The sequence below is a fragment of the Artemia franciscana genome, chromosome 9 (assembly GCF_032884065.1).
Source record: "Artemia franciscana chromosome 9, ASM3288406v1, whole genome shotgun sequence".
Taxonomy (NCBI): Eukaryota; Metazoa; Arthropoda; class Branchiopoda; order Anostraca; family Artemiidae; genus Artemia; species Artemia franciscana.
The window spans coordinates 30190177-30211812 of NC_088871.1; the positions used below are offsets into that span (position 1 = coordinate 30190177).

The following is a 21636-nucleotide window of genomic DNA, read 5'->3' on the forward strand; positions in this document are numbered from 1 at the left end:
ATCTTAGTGAAAATCACGTCATCAGATTCAGTACATCAGAGAACCCTGCTATAGAGGTTTCAAGCTCCTATATACAGAAAATGTGGAATATTGCATATTTTGCCAGAAGAAAGATCACGGATGTGTGTTTATTATTACTAGCCCTGCTATTGTTTTTTTTTTTTTTTTGGTTTTCTTCAGGGGCAATCGAACTGAACTAGTGATCCTGTAAAATCGGGAGAGGGCTCATTTAACTGAAGATAAACATTCTAATGTCCTTTTTAAGTGACCAAAACGATCAGAGGGCAAGTAGCAAGTAGCCTCTAACGCCCCTTTTCCCTAAAAGATATACCATCAACATTTTGAAAAATTCTTTTGATTCAGCATAGTTGAAAGGTCCAAATAACTATGCCTTTGGACATGACATGACTCCCATAGTCCTTGGAGAACCGGATTAAGTTGTATAATTCGCTCATTATTTACATATATCATTTGATGTTGTGATGTATATGATATTTCTTTTTTTTTTGGGGGGGGGGGGGAAGAGGGGGTATTTTCCACGGACAGAATTCTCCGTGGGGAAAAATTTTCCAGGGTACTTTCCACGGAGAATTTTACACAGGGGAGGAGGAGGAGAGAAGGGGATTTTCTAATACGATTCGAAAAATGGTAAGAAATTAAGTAAATAAATAAAAAATAAACACAAGTTTACTTAACTGAAAGTAGGAAGTGCCAGCAAAACTTACAACGAACAGAAATCATTCCCGTATATGAGGATGGCTGTCTTATTGAGACACACATACGAGTTTAAGAGTATTTTTATACTGACATCTATCGAAACTAGTTTCAATTTTGTTCGCTCTCCTATAAAATTGGGAAACTAGACAATGACATTTTGCATTGCAACAGGCGACTTATATGAGATAAAAACTGCTTGCAATTGTCATACACATTTTTTGCCATTTCACATAGAAAAGCACTATATTCACTAGCTAAAGAGAAAATAAGGAAAGAAAGAAGAAGACAAAAATAACAATTCGCTTTTCTTTTTTGAGAGCCAAAAAACAAAACAAAAAAATTCTGGGATAGGAGGATGTATTACTGAATAAAACCCTGCTTCCACTCTGTTCTGTAATGTTCTCCTCTTTTTGACGTGAACCAAACAAATTCATTAATTCTACGAATTGAGCTATACCCTCAAGAACGTATCTAACTAAGAACATTTGTTCGAGGTAAAACTTAGCTTGCAATTAATTGACAACTAAAAATTGAAGTTACCTGAGAGAATGCTCTTTCTTTAAATCTGGTTCCAATGTAGGAAAATCTACTGACAGAAGTCCAACTATTGAATTGACGACTTCAATTCCACACAGTATTAAAGAAACAGACCTTCTTGCAAGTTTACACTCATCTGACGAATCAAGAGGCGTTATTAGACTCATTCGCACAAGACATGGCAAAAATGGTCGGAGGTCACTCTCTGATGCCCTAAAAATGAGAAATTGGCATTACTATTTGCTCTATAAGCTGCTATTCGCTCATGCATAAGTGATGCCGATTGGGGAGGAGGGACTACAGTCATAGAATTTGAGACATTTTTTGAGGGGAGGAATCTTCATTGAAAAAAAAATTCAAAGAAAAAAATAATACCTCGCTCCTTAAGTTTGAAAAACACATTTCCTTCATCCCCTCCTCCCAAAAAATGTTAGTTAACACCACTGCAAAGCAAGTGCACTAGGATAAGAGCCTACTCCACAAATTTGAAGATGTTCATATTTTCCCAGAGGAAGGGAAAATCCAGGGTGGGCGTTAAACCTTTCAACCCCCACCCTCAAAGTCTTTCTAACTTGTAAATTAATCTAAAAAACGCGTCTAAGACAAGAAAAAACGGTTGCACAGATCTTGAGGATCGTTTCGGAATCACTATTGCGTCCATGGGTTATTTATTGCGGAATTAGGTGATCTTCTGTAAGCTGACCTCGTGCAAAAGAAGCTAATCAAATGTAAGTATTTTTTGGTCCACGGTTGCACCCTCCAACAGCTCATATTCTTTTTAGCTTATATCTGTAGCTATTTTATATTAGTAACACAACCCCGCAAACAACGCTTTAGGCGTACTACCAATTGATTCTGTTAGTGGTGTTTGAAAATAAACACAGTCAATTCACTAGATATTATCCTAACTACTACTTAGCTTTGAGAGCATTAGAAACTCCTCCCTCAAAGATACACATAGGCAACCTTAAGGGGTAAATCAGATGTTTTTTCGGGAGATGGGTCAAAACCGGAAAAAAGTGCCACTCTTAAGTGATATTGAATTGAATCGAATTTATTTATAACCCGTTATAATACACGAGAAAAACGGAGTATAATGTGAACAAAAGAAAAGAGGGAAAAGAAAATGACCAAAAAAACTAAACAGCACATCATCTTATTTAAAAACAATTAAAACATACAAAAGCAAAAGCAAAACATTCATTGTATCAAAATAGCGCTCCATGGGTGCCGACCAATTCTACTATTATAAGCTCCTATGCTTTTTCTGATAGAAGCATTCGGGTCTATGATGCCATATCTTTTAATGACCCAGGAGTTAACCATGGTGGAAGAGCAAGCAGGTATTTGGCATACCAGAAATAGATTCGCCAAAGCTCCTTCGTCTCAGTTATCGTAAACGTACGCCAAAAAGATGCAAGGTATAGGATATACGGGGTGCAGAAGCATTGTAAAATTTAGCTAGCAGTTTGCGGTTGAGTCGAAGTTTGTTTGCAACCAAGCTTCCGTATGCAGTTGCTGTTCGACGCTGGAAATGAAGGATCAAGAGGCTTCTAGTTGCTTTAAGATTGTCACCGATAGGAAGCCCTAAATATTCCAATTGTGATTTTGGGGAAGCTGGCGCGCCGTCGAGATTGACAGTAAATCCTGCTCAAGTTTCACCCCAGTTGAACAGAACCACGTCCAATTTTTCTCTATTGAATGTAAGGTTAATCTTAGTATATTCCTTACTTAAAATAGCAAAATTTCTTTTGAACGACTGTACTGTTTGACTGGGGTTAAAAATATCATCTGCATAAGCGATAAGCAACACATCGATCCCTTTTAGAATAAATGAAGGAGCTGCGCTGGTTTGGGCGTTCAGGATATAGTTACTGAAGGCAACTGGAGAGGTAAGTGGCATTCTCATACCACTACTTTCTGCATTTTTTCTAGAGGATACTAGCCCACTGCCGTCCTATGTACGGCTATTTAAATAAATAAAAATTTAAGGCTATTTAATAAATACTTTTAATATCTTTGTTGGGACTAAAAGTCAATATTGGTAGCCTCTGCAGTAGATTAATGAGGGAGTGACCCAAAAGCTAAAAGAATAGACTTTCACTTAAAATTTGGTAGACAGATAGTTATTGCTAAAAAAATTGAACACACCCATAGATATGTTAACCACTGACCTTAACAGGCCCGACACTGTTTCAACAATTTCGCTCTCGAAATACGTAACAATTGACCCTTAGAACCTAAACTTTGAACTCTGCTACCATATCAACCAAGAAAAGCAAGGGGCCATAAAAGGTCCTCTGATAAGTCTGCTTGACTGTGTCCACCGAATTTTATGAGATGCAGGTTCTTACTCCCAGAAATTAGATGGAGCTTAGAAGTGACATACATTTCAGCAAAATCCATCCCCTCTGTCACTATGCCCAATGACCAAGAATCATAAAGCGCATACTTGGATAAAAAAAAAGTTTCAAAAAAATATTGAATTTAGTGGCTTTCACATACAGGAAAATTGACCAATTTCAAGATCTTTATTATCAGAAAAAAAACTGCTGAACATTGATTTTTTCCTTTTTTAAGATAACCTTTCATGGACCATAACTCTTCATGGACCATCCTCGACTGTCCATTTCCTATTTCGTCTAATATGTTTCTTTTATTAGAATAAAAATAATACAGCATATACAGCAAAATACAGCATATATAATGAAAAAAAAACTAATCTCTTGACTCTTTACCAAGAAATTGATCAAAGTATGTTTTCACATCTTGAACAGTATCCATTCCTGACATCCTTTTTTCATCATCCCTTCTTATATATGATTCCAATGTCATTTAAGCAAATTCCAGCTCAAAGGAATCTACGAATTAAGACTATTTTTCATACTCACAATGCTAACTTCTACTGAATTATCTGAAAGTTTCTCCAAAAGAACAAGAGCTAAGAGCTCATATGGTACTTGTGACGAGGTCGGAAGAACCAAGAACTCATATGGCATGAGCTCTAGCAAAATTATAAGAATCAACAGATTGATTTAAAAAGAAAATCAAAAGTTTAATGCCGATCGGGATTTGAAATAAGAGCTCTGAGACACGAGGTACTTCTAAAAATCAAAATTCATTAAGATCCAATCACCCACTCTTAAGTTGAACATACTTCATTTTTCCTAATTTTTCCTCTCCCTTGAGCTTCCTAGATGGTCGAATCGGGGAAAACAACTTTATCAAGTCAATTTGTACAGGTACCTGACAAGCCTACCAATTGACGTCGTCCTAGCACGTCCAGAAGCACCGAACTCACCAAAACACTGGACCCCCCTAACTCCCCCAAAGAGAGCAGATCCCGTCCGGTTACGTCAATCACGTATCTACGACATTTGCTTATTCTACCCACCAAGTTTCATCCCGATCCCTCCACTCTAAGCGTTTACCAAGATTTCCGGTTTCCCCCTCCAACTCCCCTCCCCAAATGTCACTAGATCTGGTCGGGATTTAAAATAAGACCTCTGAGACATGAGTTCTTCTAATATCAAATTTCATTAATATCCAGTCACCCATTCTTAAGTTAAAAATACCTCAATTTTTTTAATTTTTCTGAATTAATACCCCCCCCCCCCCCAACTCCCCAAAAGAGAGCGGATTCAGTCCGATAATGTCAAACACAATAAGCACATCTAAGACTTGTGCTTATTCTTCCCACCAAGTTTCATCCCGATCTCTCCGCTCTAAGCGTTTTCAAAGATTACCCGTTTCCCCCTCCAACTCTCCCAATATCACTGGACACGGTTGGGATTCAAAAATAAGAGCTCTGAGACACGAGGCTCTTCTAATATTAAATTTCATTAACATCCGATCACCCATTCGTAAGTTAAAAATACCTCTATTTTTTTTATTTTTCCTCTCCCTCCATCCCTCAGATGGTCAAATCGGGGAAACGACTGTTATCAAATCAATTTGTGCAGGTCCCTGACATGCCTACCAATTTTCATCGTCCTAGGACGTCCAGAAGCACTGAACCCGCCAAAGAACTAGAAATCCCCCCAACTCCCCAAAAGAGAGCGGATCCGTTCCAATTATGTCAATCACGTATCTAGAACTTGTGCTTATTCTTCCCATCAAGTTTCATCCCGATCTCTCCACTCTTAGCATTTTCCGAGATTTCTGTTCCCCCCTCCAACCCCCTATGTCCCCGGATCCGATTCAAATTGAAAATAGAACATCTGCGACGTAAGATTTTTCTATATATCTAGTTTCATTAAAATCCGATAACCTATTTGTAAGATAAACATACCTCAATTTTCACGTTTTCCAAAATTTCCGGTTTCCCCTTTAACTCCCCCTAATGTCATTGGATCTGGTTGGGATTTAAAATGAAAGCTCAAAAGCATGAGATCCTTCTAAATACCAAATTTCATCAAGATCTGATCACACATTCGTAAGTTGAAAACACCTAATTTTTCTAATTTTTCCTAATTACCCCCCCCCCCCCAACTCCACAAAAGAGAGCGGATCTAGCCCGGTTATGTCAGTCACGTATCTTGGACTTGTGCTTATTCTTCCCACCAAGTTTCATCCTGATCATTCCGCTTTAAGCTTTTCTCAAGATTTCCCGACCCCCCCCCCCCCTCCAACTCCCCCCAAAGACACTGGATCTGGTCGGGATTTAAAAAAAAAGAGATCTGAGTTAACGTCCTTCTAAATATGAAATTTACTAAAGATCCGATCATCCCTTCGTAAGTTAAAAATACCTCATTTTTTCTAATTTTTCACAATTAACCCTCCCCCCTCAACTCCCCTAAAGAGAGCAGATCGGATCCGGCTATGTCAATCACCCATCAAGGACTTGTATTTATTTTTCTCACCAAGTTTCATCGCGATACCTCCACTCTAAGCGTTTTCCAAGCTTTTAGGTCCCCCAAACTCCCCCCAATGTCACCGAATCCAGTCAGGATTTAAAATAAGAGCTCTGAGACACAATATTAATCTAAATATTAAATTTCATTAAGATCCGATCACCCGTTTTTAGGTTAAATACTTCATTTTTTCTAGTTTTTCCAAATTAACTGTCCCCCCACCCCCTCCCCCCAGATGGTTGAATCAGGAAAACGACTATTTCTAATTTAATCTCTTTCGGTCCCTAATACGCATGCCAAATTTTATCGTCCTAGCTTATCTGGAAGTCGTAAACTAGCAAAACCAGGACAGACAGAGAGAGTGACAGATAGACCCGATCGTTTGAATTTGCGATCGCTATACGTCTCTTGGTTAATACCAAGTGCCATAAAAACAGTTCCTCCATTAAGTTTTCTTTTGTCTGACAATAGCTTGTTGTTCCCCCCTATTTTCTTGATACACCTTCAGCTGTTTCTTCTCAGCTTCTTCCTCAAGGAATACCCGGTAGCTCACCCTTGCCAGTCTGGGTAACTGAAGTAAATTTTCCGTAATGGGGACATTCTCCAGTGTTCCAAAGGTCTTTATACCGTCAACGACCATGTCTAGCATTAACCGAGTTTTTTCTCACTATATTTCTTTCCTCACTGTTAATCTGAAGCAACTCTGAAAAAAAACATGCTCAATGGCAGCATTCCTACAGAAAAAGCAAAGACCAGTTTTAAGAAGTTAAGTCGTTCCTGGGAATCTAAAATTTTCAGTCATGTTTGTGATACCGAATAGAATATACCAATGCTCATCAATTTGTTTGATGACAAACAAATTGCAAAAGCTAATCCACACAGCAAAAGCTAATCCACTTTTCCTGAACCCAGCAGTTTAAATCCATTACGCACAGCGTCTGGCCTCAGCCAGGAATAGATCAAAAGGAAATTTTGGTTTAAGGAGCTACCCAGCTCAATAGTGACCAAAACTCTAAAAAACGGAATTTCGATACCAATAGTTGCATTAAAAGAATCGCATTTTAAAGCTGATTTTAAGTTTAGTCTTATCCATCAAAAGTTATGAGTCTGAGAAAATGTGCCTTATTTTAGAAAATAGGAGGAAACTCCCCCTAGAAGTCATGGAATCTTAACGAAAATCGCATCATCAAATTCAGCGTTTCAAGCTCTTATCTAGAAAAATGCGTAATTTTATATTTTTTGCCAGTAGACAGATCACTGATGCGTGCTTATTTGTTTGTTTTGTTTTTTTCTCAGGGGTGATCGTATCGACCCATTGGTCCTAGAATGTCACGAGTGGGCTCATTCTAACGGAAATTAAAAGTTCTAGTGCCCTTTTTAAGTGACCAAAAAATTAGAGGGCAGCTAAGCCCCCTCCCACGCTCATTTTCCCCAAACTCACCGGATCAAAATTCTGAGATAGCCATTTTATTCAGCATAGTAGAAAAAACCTAATAACGATGTTTTTGGGGACAACTTACTCCCCCACAGTCCCCATGGGAGAGGCCGAAAGTTACAGACTTTGACCAGTGTTTGCATATAGTAATGGTTATTGGGGAGTGTACAGACGTTTTCAGGGGGATTTTTTGGTTGGGGACGAGGGGTTGAGGAGAGAGGGTTACGTGGGGGATCTTTCCATGGATGAATTTGTCGTGGGGGAAGAGAATTTCCCTGAAGAAAGCGCAGGGTTTTCTAGCATTATTTAAAAAAAAACAATGAGAAAATAAATATGAAAAAGTTTTTTCGACTGAAAGTACGGAGCAGCATTAAAACTTAAAACGAAAAGAAATTATTACGCATATAAGGTTCACCTCCTCCTAATACCTCGCTCTTTACGCTAAAGTATTTTTAGTAATATAAACTATTTATTCTACGGCCTTTGTGATTCAGGGGTCATTCTTAAGGAATTGGGACAAAATTTAAGCTTTAGTGTAAGGAGCGAGGTATTGACGAGGGGACGAGCCCCCTCATATACGTAATAAAAACTTAAAAATAAAGAAGTTTGTTATGTAAGTTAATTCGTAAGTTATGTATATTTTTTACTAATAAAAAAGTTCGTAAAAAATTAAAAGTTCTAGTTGCCTTTTTAAGTAACCAAAAAATTAGAGGGCAACTGGGCCTTCTCTCCCGCTCCTTTTTTCTCAAAATTGTCCAATCAAAACTATAAGAAAGACGTTTAGCCAAAAACAGATTTCTGCAAATTTCTTTAAATTATTCATGTGTGGAGAGCCAAAATCAAAACATGTATTAATTCAAAACATTCAAAAATTAAATAAAAAAACGAGCTTTTTAACTGAAAGTAAGGAGCGACATTAAAACTTAAACCGAATAGAAACTAATCCGTACATGAAAGGGGCTGTTCCTTCCTCAACATCCCGCTCTTGACGCTAAAGTTATTTTTTCAATTTTAAAAAGAAGAGTAGAGAGAAAGAGTCAAAGTTTAGCGTAAAGAGTTGGGCGTTGAGGAGGGAACAGCCTCTTTCATATACGGATTTATTTCTAATCGTTTCAAGTTTTAATGTCGCTCCTTACTTTCAGTTAAAAAAAACTTGTTTTTTTTATTTAATAATAGCAAAGAAGTGCAATGACTCTAAAATTACGACTAAAATAAATTCAATAACCCCAAAATCTGGTGTTGTTCTATAAGAAGCACTTTTCTTATGGTTGTTATTACAAATGAGAAAATAAAATTGTTTAAAACTGCTAGTCTTGATATATTTCCAGTATTTTGTCCTATGTGTGGAGGTTCGAATGAAAGTGTATATCACTTGATTCATGAATGTAAAGAAATGAGAGATTTGAGAACTGAAGTGCTTGGTAGGGAGGATTCTGACTTTGAGTGGTTAGTGAGAGTGGTGTAGATGAATGTTTTACAATTGTTCACAATGGATTGTAAAACTAGGTTTCTATAGCATTATGTTAGAATTTTTGTAATTTCTGTCTATTTGTTGTTTGTTTTATATATTTTTTCAAGGTCTATGAGCTTTAACCGCAAATAAATTCTATTCTATTTGAAACTGGAATGGAAGATTGCCAAAAATATGAGCTAGGTAAGAATAAAAAAAAATTGCTACAATTTTGTTCTCATGTATTCCCATTTCTATGAATTTGTTGTTTGTTTTATATATTTTGTCATGGTCTATGAGCTTTAACCACAAATAAACTATATTCTATTTGAAACTGGAATGGAAGATTGCCAAAAATATGAGCTAGGTAGAATAAAAAAATTGCTACAATTTTATTCCCATGTGTTTACTCTATCATTACGTCAATTAACCACAAGTTCACATGTAAATGAGTTCAAAGCAACATATAGCATGAATTCATGTTAGTTAATGTATGATTTGCAATTTAAGGTGTTTAATTTTATTGGAGAAGCATTCTTCCTTCCTCCCTTGCAACTAAATCGTAGCTGTAGTGTGGTGTTCTCTCACCAGCTTTTTTCTTCCCATCTGAAAGTATCAACCCTTTTCCATTATGTTCCATTAATACCGTTTTGTTGCCAACTAGGCTAATAATCCCAAGGGGTATGTCCATACTCTATGTCCAAACTCATACTCTATGTCCGTACCCACAGATAAATGACCGACATAACCGGAACGGATCCGCTCTCTTTGGGGTAGTTGGGGGAGGGGGGATTAATTCTGAAAAATTAGAAGAAATGAGTTATTTTTAACTTACGAACGGGTGATCGGACCTCAATGAAATTTGATATTTAGAAGGATATCGTGTCTCAAAGTTCTTATTTGAAATCCCGACCAGATATGGTGACATTGGGGGGAGTTTGGGGGACCTAAAATCATTGAAAACGCTTAGATTGGAGGGATCAGGATGAAGCTTGGTGGGAAAAATAAGCATAAGTCTTAGATACGTGATTGACATAACCGTAAGGGATCGGGGGGGGGGAGGGTTGATTCTGAAAAATTAGAAAAAAATGATGTATTTTTAACTTATGAAGGAGTGATCGAATCTTCATGAAACTTCATATTTAGAAGGACCTCGTAACTCAGATATCTTATTTTAAATCTCAACTGGATCCAGCATCATTGGGGGGGGGGCAGTTGAGGGGACTGGAAATCTTAGAAAATACTTAAAGTGGAGAGATCAGGATGAAACTGGATGGGAAGAATAAAAACCTGTCTAAGATACGTGACTGACATAACCAGACCAGATCTGCTCTCTTTGGTGGAGTTGAGGGGGGGGGGCAATTCGAAAAAATGAGGCATTTGTAACTTGCGAACGGGCGACCAGATCTTAATTAACTTTGATATTTAGAAGGATCTTGTGCTTTAAAGGATCTTGTACTCATTTTGAGCCATCATTGTCAAGTGGTTAGCATGCTAGGATTGAAATTTATTTTCTGTGAAGACAGGGGTTTGAATCCAGGTGTTGCTGGTTAGTTTGGAATGGGGGTTAGTTAGGAACTGTAAAGTTTAATACTCTATTCTTTACCTTTAATTTTTACTGTGATGCCATTAAAGGAAAAACAAAGGTAAAGTGGACATAAACATTGTCTTTTTCTGAGCATTGTAATGAAGGAAAGAGCCCTTGGGGAACTGCAAAATATGTATAGGGTAGTCAAAGAAGTAGAATGTAGGTTGCAAGACTAGAAAATCCAGACATTAAATAAAATATACACATTAGATTCCCTTGGAGTTTCCCTTGAGGCTCCTTGCACCAGATAGGGTACAATTAATTTGTTTTATTCAAGTTTCAGATTCTAATATAAAGTAGACTTTAAATTTCAATTCCTTATTAGATTAGAATTTAATTTTCAGGCAGTTTAAGGTCTCACTGTTAATCACATGGATTAAAAGAAGGCTTGGGAGAAGTTAAGATTGATATTTTAGAAGAGATGTAATCTACAAGAGAAGATGCCTGGAAGTGGGGCTCTAGGGGTGTAAGTGGTTTTGAAGTGTAGATGCTATCATTGTTTGGTAATACTGGAAGATTTCTTACCTCCCACTCTAGTCCTGGGTGCAGGGATCTGAGGTGATGTTAAAATAGAAACATTCAAAGGAAATTCCCAAGGGAAGTTTTCTCCCCAAAGACACAATTTGGTAGGTTATAAGGTCAAAACCTTACCACAAGTAATTTAACTAGCTTGTGTTTAGGTCCAACCTCTAATATCCACCATCTACTACATCAGGTTAGTTTCTTTTGGATATTCATTTGTGTAGCAGTATTATTATTCTTTATTTTATTATGTAGAGTTTTAGCAACATTCCCTGTTGGAATATTATAAATAAGGATTGAGCAAAGATATGAGACTAAAAACACTTTGCTTGAGTCTAATTTGAGTAGTTCTCTCTGCATTAGGTTCCATCTCAAGTAAAACTCCTCTCCATATACTTTTTTAATCTGCTTATAAAACCTTAGAGTAATTGACTTCTCAACATCAGTAAGCCAAACCTTGATTACCTGGTCCCTAGGCTGTGAATCCAGCAATTTAAGGAAATCATCAGGTTTGCAATTGGGACCCTGGCCTTCATTCCATGCACATGAGAAACCAGCATTATCCAGCAGGGCTTTAACCAGTTTTGGCCATTTTACCTTTCTAGGAGATTTCAACATCTTGTCATAAGATGCCTTCACTAGACAGTTATCAGGTAAATGTAATACCTGTAACCAAAATTTGATCATCTGTAACCCTCTTATGTATTTATTCAGATATTTAGAAATTTCAGTATAATTTGAACAGTAGAAGATTCATTGTATTCAAATTCTAAAGGGGGCTTGGGGTCATTGGAGGTTGGGGAGGGGCCATTAGGAAAGAAGAAGCATTCGTAGCAATGTCTTAGATGTTTTCTAGAGGAATGCTTGGCAAGTATTCAGATAAATGGTATCCAATTTAATGGATAAATTGCTATTTATCTATTTCAGATAAATAGCAATATTTTGCTTGCCATTTGGGGCTTGGAAGATTGCAAGATTTAGAGAAAGAATACTACCTTTTTGTTAGCACTATCTTTTTTATGTAGTATGTACCATCAAAATGCTAAGCTTTTTTTTGCAAAATATCACACCTTACACCTGTTTTTTGAGGGTGCCAGCAGATTGTTTACTGACAACATCTATTTTGAAGAAACTGAAAATTTGATAGTGATACTGCTGACACATCAAGTTGGGCTTTAACCTGTTTTGGCTGTGTTACCTTTCTAGGGAATTCTTAGTTACCTTTCTAGGGACATTTCAAAAACATCATTATAAGCTGCCTCTCTGGCAAATGTAATTTCTGTAACCAAAATTTGATCATCTGTAATCCTCTTATGTATTTGTTCAGATATTTGAGTATAATTTGAGCACTAGAAGATTTATTCTATTTAAATTCCAAAGGCCTATGGGCATTGAAGGTAAGGAAGGGCCCATCAGGATGGAAGAAGTAATTTGTAACGATATCTTAGGAGTTGCACAGTGGTGTTTGCTTGTTTGTTGTTGTTTTTTTTTTCACTGCTGTAGCTTTTATTACCACTACTGTGGATACAATACTACAGTTAACTGTAAAACTTAAAGGTCTAAATGTAGATTTTATATATTTTTGGTAGATAATACAATTTGTTAAAATATAGTAGAACAATTTTAGGGATTACATCTTGTTATTTACCTTAGGTAATTTTGCTGTGTTTTAATTTTGAATTTCTGTATTTACTTCATAAAAGAATCTGCTACTTTATTAACTGTTTAGTTTTTATTCACTTTTATATGGTTTGATCATAAAAAGGGACAGCTAGTTTTCATTGTTGGAAGAAATATAAATTGTACTTGTTTTGAACAATTTTTTGACAGCTCTGAAATGCCACAGGGTGATTAGAACAACTTTGAGCTGTCCTAACCAAGTGGTTAGCATGCTATGGTGGAAATTCTCAGTCTGTCAGGACAGGGGTTTGAATCCAGGTATTGCTGGTTATAATGAAAAGGAGCATAGTTAAGAAGTCTAATTGTTCAACTCCTTTTGTTTAAATATTTTGCCTAATGAAGAAAAGAACCATCAAATGTTTATCAAAGAGCAAAATGATTTGGATAAATTTTTAGTTGACAACATAATCTTGCTAGGATGAAAGTGCTTAGGCTATATCACCTGATGCCTTTTTTAGACTCTTTCATAATTTAATACTTCTTTTTTGGGGAAATTACATCTTGAGAAATTAATTAAAAACAATCCATAGTAGCCATAAGCTTAAAAATCTGTTTCTAAAGAACGAAAATTAAAACTCAAAAGCTCTGTTTCTAAAGAACAAAACTGGCTAATGAAAAAAAATGTTATTTCTAGGTAATTCAAAATTGTATTTATTATTTTTGTTAGCCTATTCTTGGTAGCATGAAAACAAATTTAGCCTATAGAAATTTTTAACACAGAGCTTAAAAACCCCTCAAAAAGATGTCAGTTTTGGTGGGGTTCGAGGCTCTTTTTTTAAAAATTGCTGCAAATTTGTTTCCAAATAGCATTTTGATAAAATTCTAGTTGATTGACTTCTTGCTATCTCAGAAAGGGGTTAGGTTAGGAAAATGAAACTTTCAGGGATGGGTCTACAGGCTAAATTATGTCCCGGGAAGGTATTTTGAAGTACCTACCTCTTCTCCTTCTCCCTCTAGAGGGCTCTGACCTTTAAAAATATGTGGGTTATAAAAGTGAAACCTTGCAAAATAGATCTTTTGCTTGAATGAAGTACAACAAAATTGTTTTCAGCTTCACAACTTTGCTCAATCCCAATTTATAAGGCTTTAAAGATATTACCTTAAATTGCAGCTTGGAGCACTCTAAGGATTTTTCCTTGTAGAAACTCCAGAGTTGATAACACATGACACATAGTTGAATACATACACTTGACTAGTGGTTTGATGTTGCTGATTCAAGTACTTCCCAGTTGTACTTCCATTCTTTTTTTTGACCATTTGTTGTCAAGATGGTTCTTAAAGCTGTCAGTGGTTTGGGCAGCAATGGTATCTGGCAGTAATTTGTTCCAGAGGTTGGCAAAAAAATGGGCATGTTGCCACTTTGAGGAGAAATGCCTGGATAACTTCAAATTATGTCCCCTTGTACAAGAGTCCTGAGACGTCAGAGGAAGAAGATCAGGAACTGCCTTTGAATTAATAAGTTTATGAACCAGAATGGCATCACCCTATCTTCTTATATAAAGTAGAGTTGGGAGTTTAAGCTTGCATAACCTTGTAGGGTAAGGGAGCTCATGCAGTCCACTCACCATTTTAGTAGCTCTTCTCTGGGCATCTTCAAGAATTTTAACATCTTTTTTGAAAAAGGAGGATGCAAGGACCATGCCTGTCTCAAGCCTTGCCCAATCAAGTTCTTTATGTAAAAGGCTCAGAATCTTAGGAGAACAGGAGGAAATTGTTCTTTTTGTGAGCCCTAGTGATGAGCTAGCTGATGCTGCTGCCTTCTTTGTATGAGTGCTAAATTTACGATCATTGTCAACAATTACTCCTAAGTCATACTCTTCCAACATTGGAGAAAGGAGCTGACCATAAAGAGAGTAACTTATATTTATATGCTTGTGCCCAAAGTGTAAAACATGACATTTTGACACATTGAAAGTGAGTAGCCAAGTTTCTGAATTAACAGGAATTGCATTTTCAGAACTAAAGACAGAGAAAAAGCAACTGAAAATTAAGATAAAATTTTATTTTGTAAAAATTTCAATAGGTATAGACCTGTCACGCAGGCAAATTTCAAGGCTCTCTAGAGGGAGAAGGAGTGGAGGTGGGTACTTTAAAATACCTTCCTGGGATATGCTTTAGCCTGTAGACCCATCTCTGAAAGTTTAATTTTCCTAACCTAACCCCTTTCTGAGATAGCAAGAAGTCACTCAACTAGAATTTTACCAACATTTTACTGCTAAGACAAAGGATAATAATAATTAGGCTACCATTCCAGAACCAACTATAAATGGCAAGTTTTTATCAAAACCAGTTTTAACAGGAACAGAATTTTCAACTTTAGTTCACTATGGCCTGTTTTCAGTTCTATACAATTTCCCCGTAAGCAATTAAGAAATATCAAAGAGCAAAAAAGGACCTCAAGTAACATAGGCCTTATTCACTTTCATTGTAACTAAATTATGTTATCCACCACAAATTTACCATTATTTGTTTCCTATTTTGTTTTTTACAATAAAATATTAGCCTTAGCCCAACAGCAAAGCCTAGGTTAGTAAAATTATTCTACTAGGGAGCAAAGGATTAGTCCATAAACACCAAACAAATTACATACTTTGTCAGTTTTGGTATGTCAACCTCCTTTATTGCGTTGAACACAAAAGAATTGACTGAATCCATAATCTTAAGTTTGTGGTTTACTTCTGTTTCAAGCCTAATATAATTGTTATCTTTAAAATTTTTGTTATGGCTTTAACCCCGTGTTCTTTTACTTGTCCGATTACTTATCTGACTAATCCAAGCGTTTTATGAGACGCACATGACGTCATAGGTTACTTAGATTACGCCCTGAACCCTCAGAGTTGCGTTTGATTCGACTCGTAAAAGTTAACTTAAAAGTTGACTTTTTTCTCTGCGGCCGTTTTATTTAGTAAGAAGTCGACCTAGAAAGTCAAGACAGAATTGCGAATCGAACGCTTCACTAGAAAAAAATTTAGATATAATAAAAGTTCTTGTGATATTTACCCAGATTTATCAGCAGTCAGTTGAACCAATCTTATACCAAACCATCTTCTAGACAACACTATAGTGTTTTTTTTGTGGATGGTGAAGTCCTCCCTTTGAAAGAGTGGCAGACAGTCTGGTTTTATATTATCAATGTTTCCCTTCTTCTTTTTGATTGTATTAAAGCTTATTCCAATAGGCAATGCATAGAACACCACCTAAAAAAATCCCCCCTGACCCTACCCCAAGTACCACTGAAAACATTCAACCCCTTGGCTGGTCAAGTCAACTTTCTCAAAGCTCACATGAGGGGTCATTGAATAATACAATGGTGGAAGTCGGGGCGTATGTCACAATACAGGATGAGACTGAAAATGAATTTCAAGAGGTCCTATCAAGAAACTCAAAAAAAGGAAAAAGATTTCACCAATCAAAAATAATACCCCTTCCCATAATCCAACATTCCCCTCACAAAACCTTGGAATTTACTTAAAAATCACTCCAGATACCCCCTTTGAGATAAAAAAAGGTAGCTCTTTTGAGGGTTGCAATCTTTAAAATGTTAAAATCAATGTTTTCATTAAACATTAACCGTGATGGATCTCTGCTAATAGCCCTTCAAGATTCTAAATCAGCAGACATATTACAGAATTCAAAATCTCTTCTTAACATACCAATAAAATCTGTTCTCTGGTCCCCAAACCAAAACCGAACTAAAATAGTAGTGTATAACATCCCTCCAGAAATTCCTATTCAGGATCTTAAAGAAGGACTCTCTGACAGAACTGGTAACCCAATCCCAGTAGCTGATGTAACCCAATTGGGTAAACCAGATGCCAATGGCCAAAAGTTAAGCAAGTCTTTCTTATTCACACTAAGAGAAGAAAATAATAACCTGGATCAGATATTCCTATTTGGACAAAGGAAATCCCACAAGCCCTACAAGCCAAAACCTATCCAATGCCAAAAATGTCTAAGACTAGGACACACAAAAAACACATGCAGTGAAATCATTACATGAATGCAATTCTTGTAAAAACTCCCACCCCACTGGAATGATAAATTGTAAAAACAATCAGCCAAAATGTATCAACTGCAATGGTCCCCACGATTCTACTAATAAAACTGTATGCCCTGTATATAAAAAACGAGCACTAACACTCCAAATAGCAACAGAAAAAAACATACCTTACCCTTTTACAGCAATGGAAGCAAATGCAGCTCAATCACACCTGACCAAAAACTTTATGAAACCACCCAACCCTCTCACCCACAGACCAACCATTCTACCAAAAGCATCAAGCACCCCCAATAAGACTCCTTCCTCAAAGCAACCAAGCTCACATTCCTATAAGAGAGGTTCACCCTGGACAAACCTTCCAGCCTCTGCAAGTAATGATAGAATATCAGAATGGCCACCTCTCCCGAGTAGAAATGAATCAGAAGTATTAACGGGTATTAATCAAATTATCAACAAAAAGCCAGATGAATATCCAAATGAATTAACACCTAAAATGTGCCTATTTATACTAAATTCTAATGCAGTACAGTCAATGAACCTAAAACAACCACAAAAAGCAAAAATAATAAGCGAATTGGCAAAGTTGTACCTACCCAATCACATGCATATCCAAGCAAAAAAAGATCTTCCTCTGCTCCTAGCAAAGCTAAAGATTGATACACAGCAAAATGAAAATTAAAACAACAAAGCAGCATATTTCAATACTTCAGTGGAATGTAAGATCACTTTCAGAAAATAAGTTAAATGAACTTTTATCTTTTATGAATAAAAATTCCATTGATATTGCTTGCCTTCAAGAAACCCATTTGACTAATAACCAACAAACAAAGTTTCCAGGATATACTATCCTGAGAAAGGATAGGTCTTCTCAGAGAAAAGGAGGTGGCGTAGCTATAATTTTAAATAATAATATTAAATTTTGCGGTATTAATTTCCCAGATTTTTCAAATGATGTTGATGTTATTGGCATCAATGTTTGGATAAATAATACAAAAACATACATATTAAGTCTTTATAACCCCAATGGCAGGACTACAGATGCCATGGATTTTTTCACTTATATTACTAATTTTAATATGCTAAAAAACATAATCATCTGCGGGGATTTTAATGCCCACAGTCTTCTGTGGGGGGATAAGCCAGCAAATAAAGCTGGTAAGCTCATTGAAAGATTGATTTCAAATAATGCCGATTTAGCAATTGCTACCCCTCCTAATCTAAATACATATTTTAACCCCAAAAGTGGTAAATTTTCAACTATTGACCTACAAATTGTTTCATTAAATATACTAAATAAAATTTATATTAAGAAAATTGAAAATCTATACACTGACCATTTTGCAATTGTATCCTCTTTAAATGAACCAGCCAACATTCTCCCACATATCCCTAAATATGTCAACACCAAAGCAAATTGGACCATGTTTAGAAATAAGCTTAATGAAGATGTCCTAAGTTTAACCCAGAAATCTCATACCTCAGTTGTAACTGCTGACACGTGTGCTGAAGCTATGACATCAATATCAACAAATGCAGCTAATCAAGCTATCCCCAGAACTTCATCTAGGAAAACCAGCCCTAAACACACCCCTAAAGCATGGTGAACAAAAGATTGCCAAATTATGTGGAGAATAAAAAATGCAACTAGGAGAGCATACCTAAGAAAACCATCCCCTGACACATATTTAAGTAAATTACAAGCAGAGGCTAACCTCAAGAGAACAATAACTAATGCCAAATATAATTATTGGAATAATTTTGCAAATAATCTTTCCAGAGAAACATCTGAGCCAAGAATACATAGACTTATAAGCAAAATCTGTGGGAAAAAAACATCCTCCAACCCTCTTATGTATGAACTAATACATGAGAATTCCCACTATGATAACGACACTGATAAGGCAAAATTATTTGCCTCCCTTTTCTCAAAAAAGCTAACATCAAAAAACCAAAATATCACCACACAAATCATGACAAATCCTATTTACCAGCCCCGACCAGGTTCAGAATATATAAACCATCCCTTCTCGATACATGAATTGAATAATGGAATTCAGCATATCAAGGCCAATGCTACAAGTAGCTATGATAATATACACCCTATATGGATAAAGAATCTTTCCCCTTTGTACAAACAGGAGCTCCTAAATTGCTATAACCATGCATGGGCTACATCCACATTCCCTAATATCTGGAAATGTTCATCTCTCATACCAATTTTAAAGAAAAATAAACCTAAACATGACCCTCGGTCATATAGACCCATAATGATTACCCCAATGCTGGGAAAATTAATGGAGAAAATGATTTACCATCGGCTGCTTTGGTTTGTTGAGAAGAATAATCTGATACCTCATACTCAAACTGGCTTCAGGAAACACCACTCATCAACAGATGCTTTCATAGTGTTAACAAATGCAATAAATGAATCCCTATCAAAAAATAATGTCTTAACTGCTGCATTCCTAGATTTTGAAGGAGCTTATGATAATGTTGACCACCAGATTCTATTAGTTAAACTTACAAACCTTGGACTACCCCCCAAACTTGTATCCTTCATAAAATCCTTTATAGAAAACCGAAGTTTCATTGTTTGTGTAGGTTCAGCCTCTTCACCCAAAACTTCAATAACCAAAGGCCTTCCACAGGGTGCAGTCCTGAGCTGCCTCCTATTTTCACTTTTTCTGTGGGACATGAACCTCCCACATACCAATCTTCAGTACGCTGACGATCTGGTATTATGGGCAACTGGCAATACCTTCGAGATTACGCATTCAAAGTTGCAAAATGCACTTTTCCAATTTGAAAAGTTCTCCCAAAAGTCCATTTTACCTACTGCACCCACAAAGTCAAAAATTATCCGATTCCACCATAAGCGAAATCATTATGATGCTAGGCTAACATTAAATGGAATATTTATCCCAGAGGATAATCAAACTAATTACCTAGGGCTCATACTTGACCAAAAACTAAATTTTCACCTCCACATCACAAATACAATAAAAAAGTGCTATAGAAAAACAAGAATAATTAAAAGGCTACTAGCCACACCTTGGGGCTGTAATGAGAAAACGTTAATCCAATTTTATAAATCATATATAAGACCCCATATTGATTATGGCCTCATAGTGTATGGTGCTTGTGCTAAGACCCACATGCAAAAAATCGAAACGACACAAAATGATATAATTCGTCTTATATTTGGTCTTAGGAAACCAACAAAAACTAAGTTTCTGCTTACTGAGAGTGAACTATCACCAATAAATGAAAGAAGAAGATCTCTACTAATTAAATACCTTACAAAAATTGAGGCCAACGATTCTTATACCCTGTATAACTGGTTAAGAAATCCATCTATGTTTAGAGGCGTTGCAAATGAATATGCAAATATCCAGAAGAAGTTCCTAGTGCCAGTAAAATCTATTGCACCCACATTCCCCCCAAACCCCCCCTTGGAGTTGGTCAACCCCCATAATAAAGACTTACTTCTCAAAGTGGACCAAAGAACTTACCCCCATTTCTTTTATTCAGAAAAAATTTGCCGAACTAAATAATGTTGCTTATAAAAACTATTTCCAAATTTTTGTAGATGGGTCCAAAATGAATGAGAAAGTGGCAAGCGGAGCTTTCTTCCCAACCCATAATATCGCTTTAGGAGAGAGATTACAAGATAATTCATCTGTAATGTCTGCCGAGCTAAACGCCATAATCATGGCACTAGATTTCCTCATGGTTAATGAATATATGAAAGTTAATATTAAAAATATTATAATATATTTTGATTCTTTGTCAAGCCTAGAGCTTCTTTCGTCAGCTTCTCAAAATAAGATGGATATTGACACATTTCTTTGTCTTAGGATTATTGATATTTTTGCTTCAAAAGGTATTTTAACTCATATACAGTATATTCCAAGCCACTCAGGTATAATAAGTAACCATAAGGCAGATGAAATAGCCAAAAATGCTTTAAATATTGACCAGCCAAGTGGGAGACCAATCCCCATTAGAGATATTTACCGCTGGAGATTTAAAGAGGTACTGATAATTAATAAGAATCCTACCCCATCACCTTTCCCAAGTAAGCACCTTTCCAAGATTTATCATAGGATTCGGTCAGGTTCAAATGGGCTAAATTTTCAGGCATTTTCATATCAGATTCCTAATTCAAGTGGCGAAGTTCCCTCGTCCCCCCTTTGCAGGTCATGTAATCTTAAGAATGAAACAATAGATCACTGCCTATTTGAATGTAATATGCTGACGTCTGCACAGTATACCCTGCGACGTAAAATGGTAGAATGCTTCAAACACCACAAAATTCCACTAACAGCCAAGAGTCTTGCTGACCATGCTCTCCCGCAGAGCACAGAGATCAATATATACTCTCTTATAATTCAACTGCTGGTATCAAAAGATATACTCCAAGAAATCTGAGCAGATACAAATCATACAAGACAAACCAGCTCCATAGCTCTGTCGATCTCACAGAGTGAGCCAAAAGGAAAAGGGCTAAATAGTATCAACTGAAAAGCCCGTCTGCTGAATAAGAAGAAGAAGAAAGACATACTTCAAGAAATCTGAGCAGATACAAATCATACAAGACAAACCAGCTCCATAGCTCTGTCGATCTCACAGAGTGAGCCAAAAGGAAAAGGGCTAAATAGTATCAACTGAAAAGCCCGTCTGCTGAATAAGAAGAAGAAGAAGAAAGACAAGACAGGGAAACTGTTAATAGTGGAAATAATCTTAGCTCTTCAGTGACCTGTAAGTAATCTTATGCATATTCTTTAGAATTTAAAGGGTTTTTGGTGTTCTAGGCCCATCTTGCATAGGCTAAGCCTAATAAGGAACCACAAG

The 21636-nt window shown here is 36.4% G+C and overlaps 1 protein-coding gene across 2 annotated transcripts in view; it reads right to left on the reverse strand.

The window, feature by feature from the left end:
- The window catches only part of LOC136031261 (integrator complex subunit 2-like), a 96922-nt gene that overhangs the window by 74746 nt on the left and 540 nt on the right, over positions 1 to 21636 (reverse strand). The window contains exons 1-2 of one of the 2 annotated variants that reach the window (XM_065710685.1): positions 15373 to 15537; positions 1258 to 1467 (exon numbers count right to left, since the gene is read on the reverse strand). In XM_065710685.1, coding sequence (XP_065566757.1) covers positions 1258 to 1467; positions 15373 to 15437 — 275 coding nt within the window. In that variant the 5' untranslated portion in view covers positions 15438 to 15537. Of the gene's footprint in view, positions 1 to 1257; positions 1468 to 15372; positions 15538 to 21636 lie in introns of those variants that run through there. The other variant, XM_065710687.1, reaches the window with a different exon arrangement.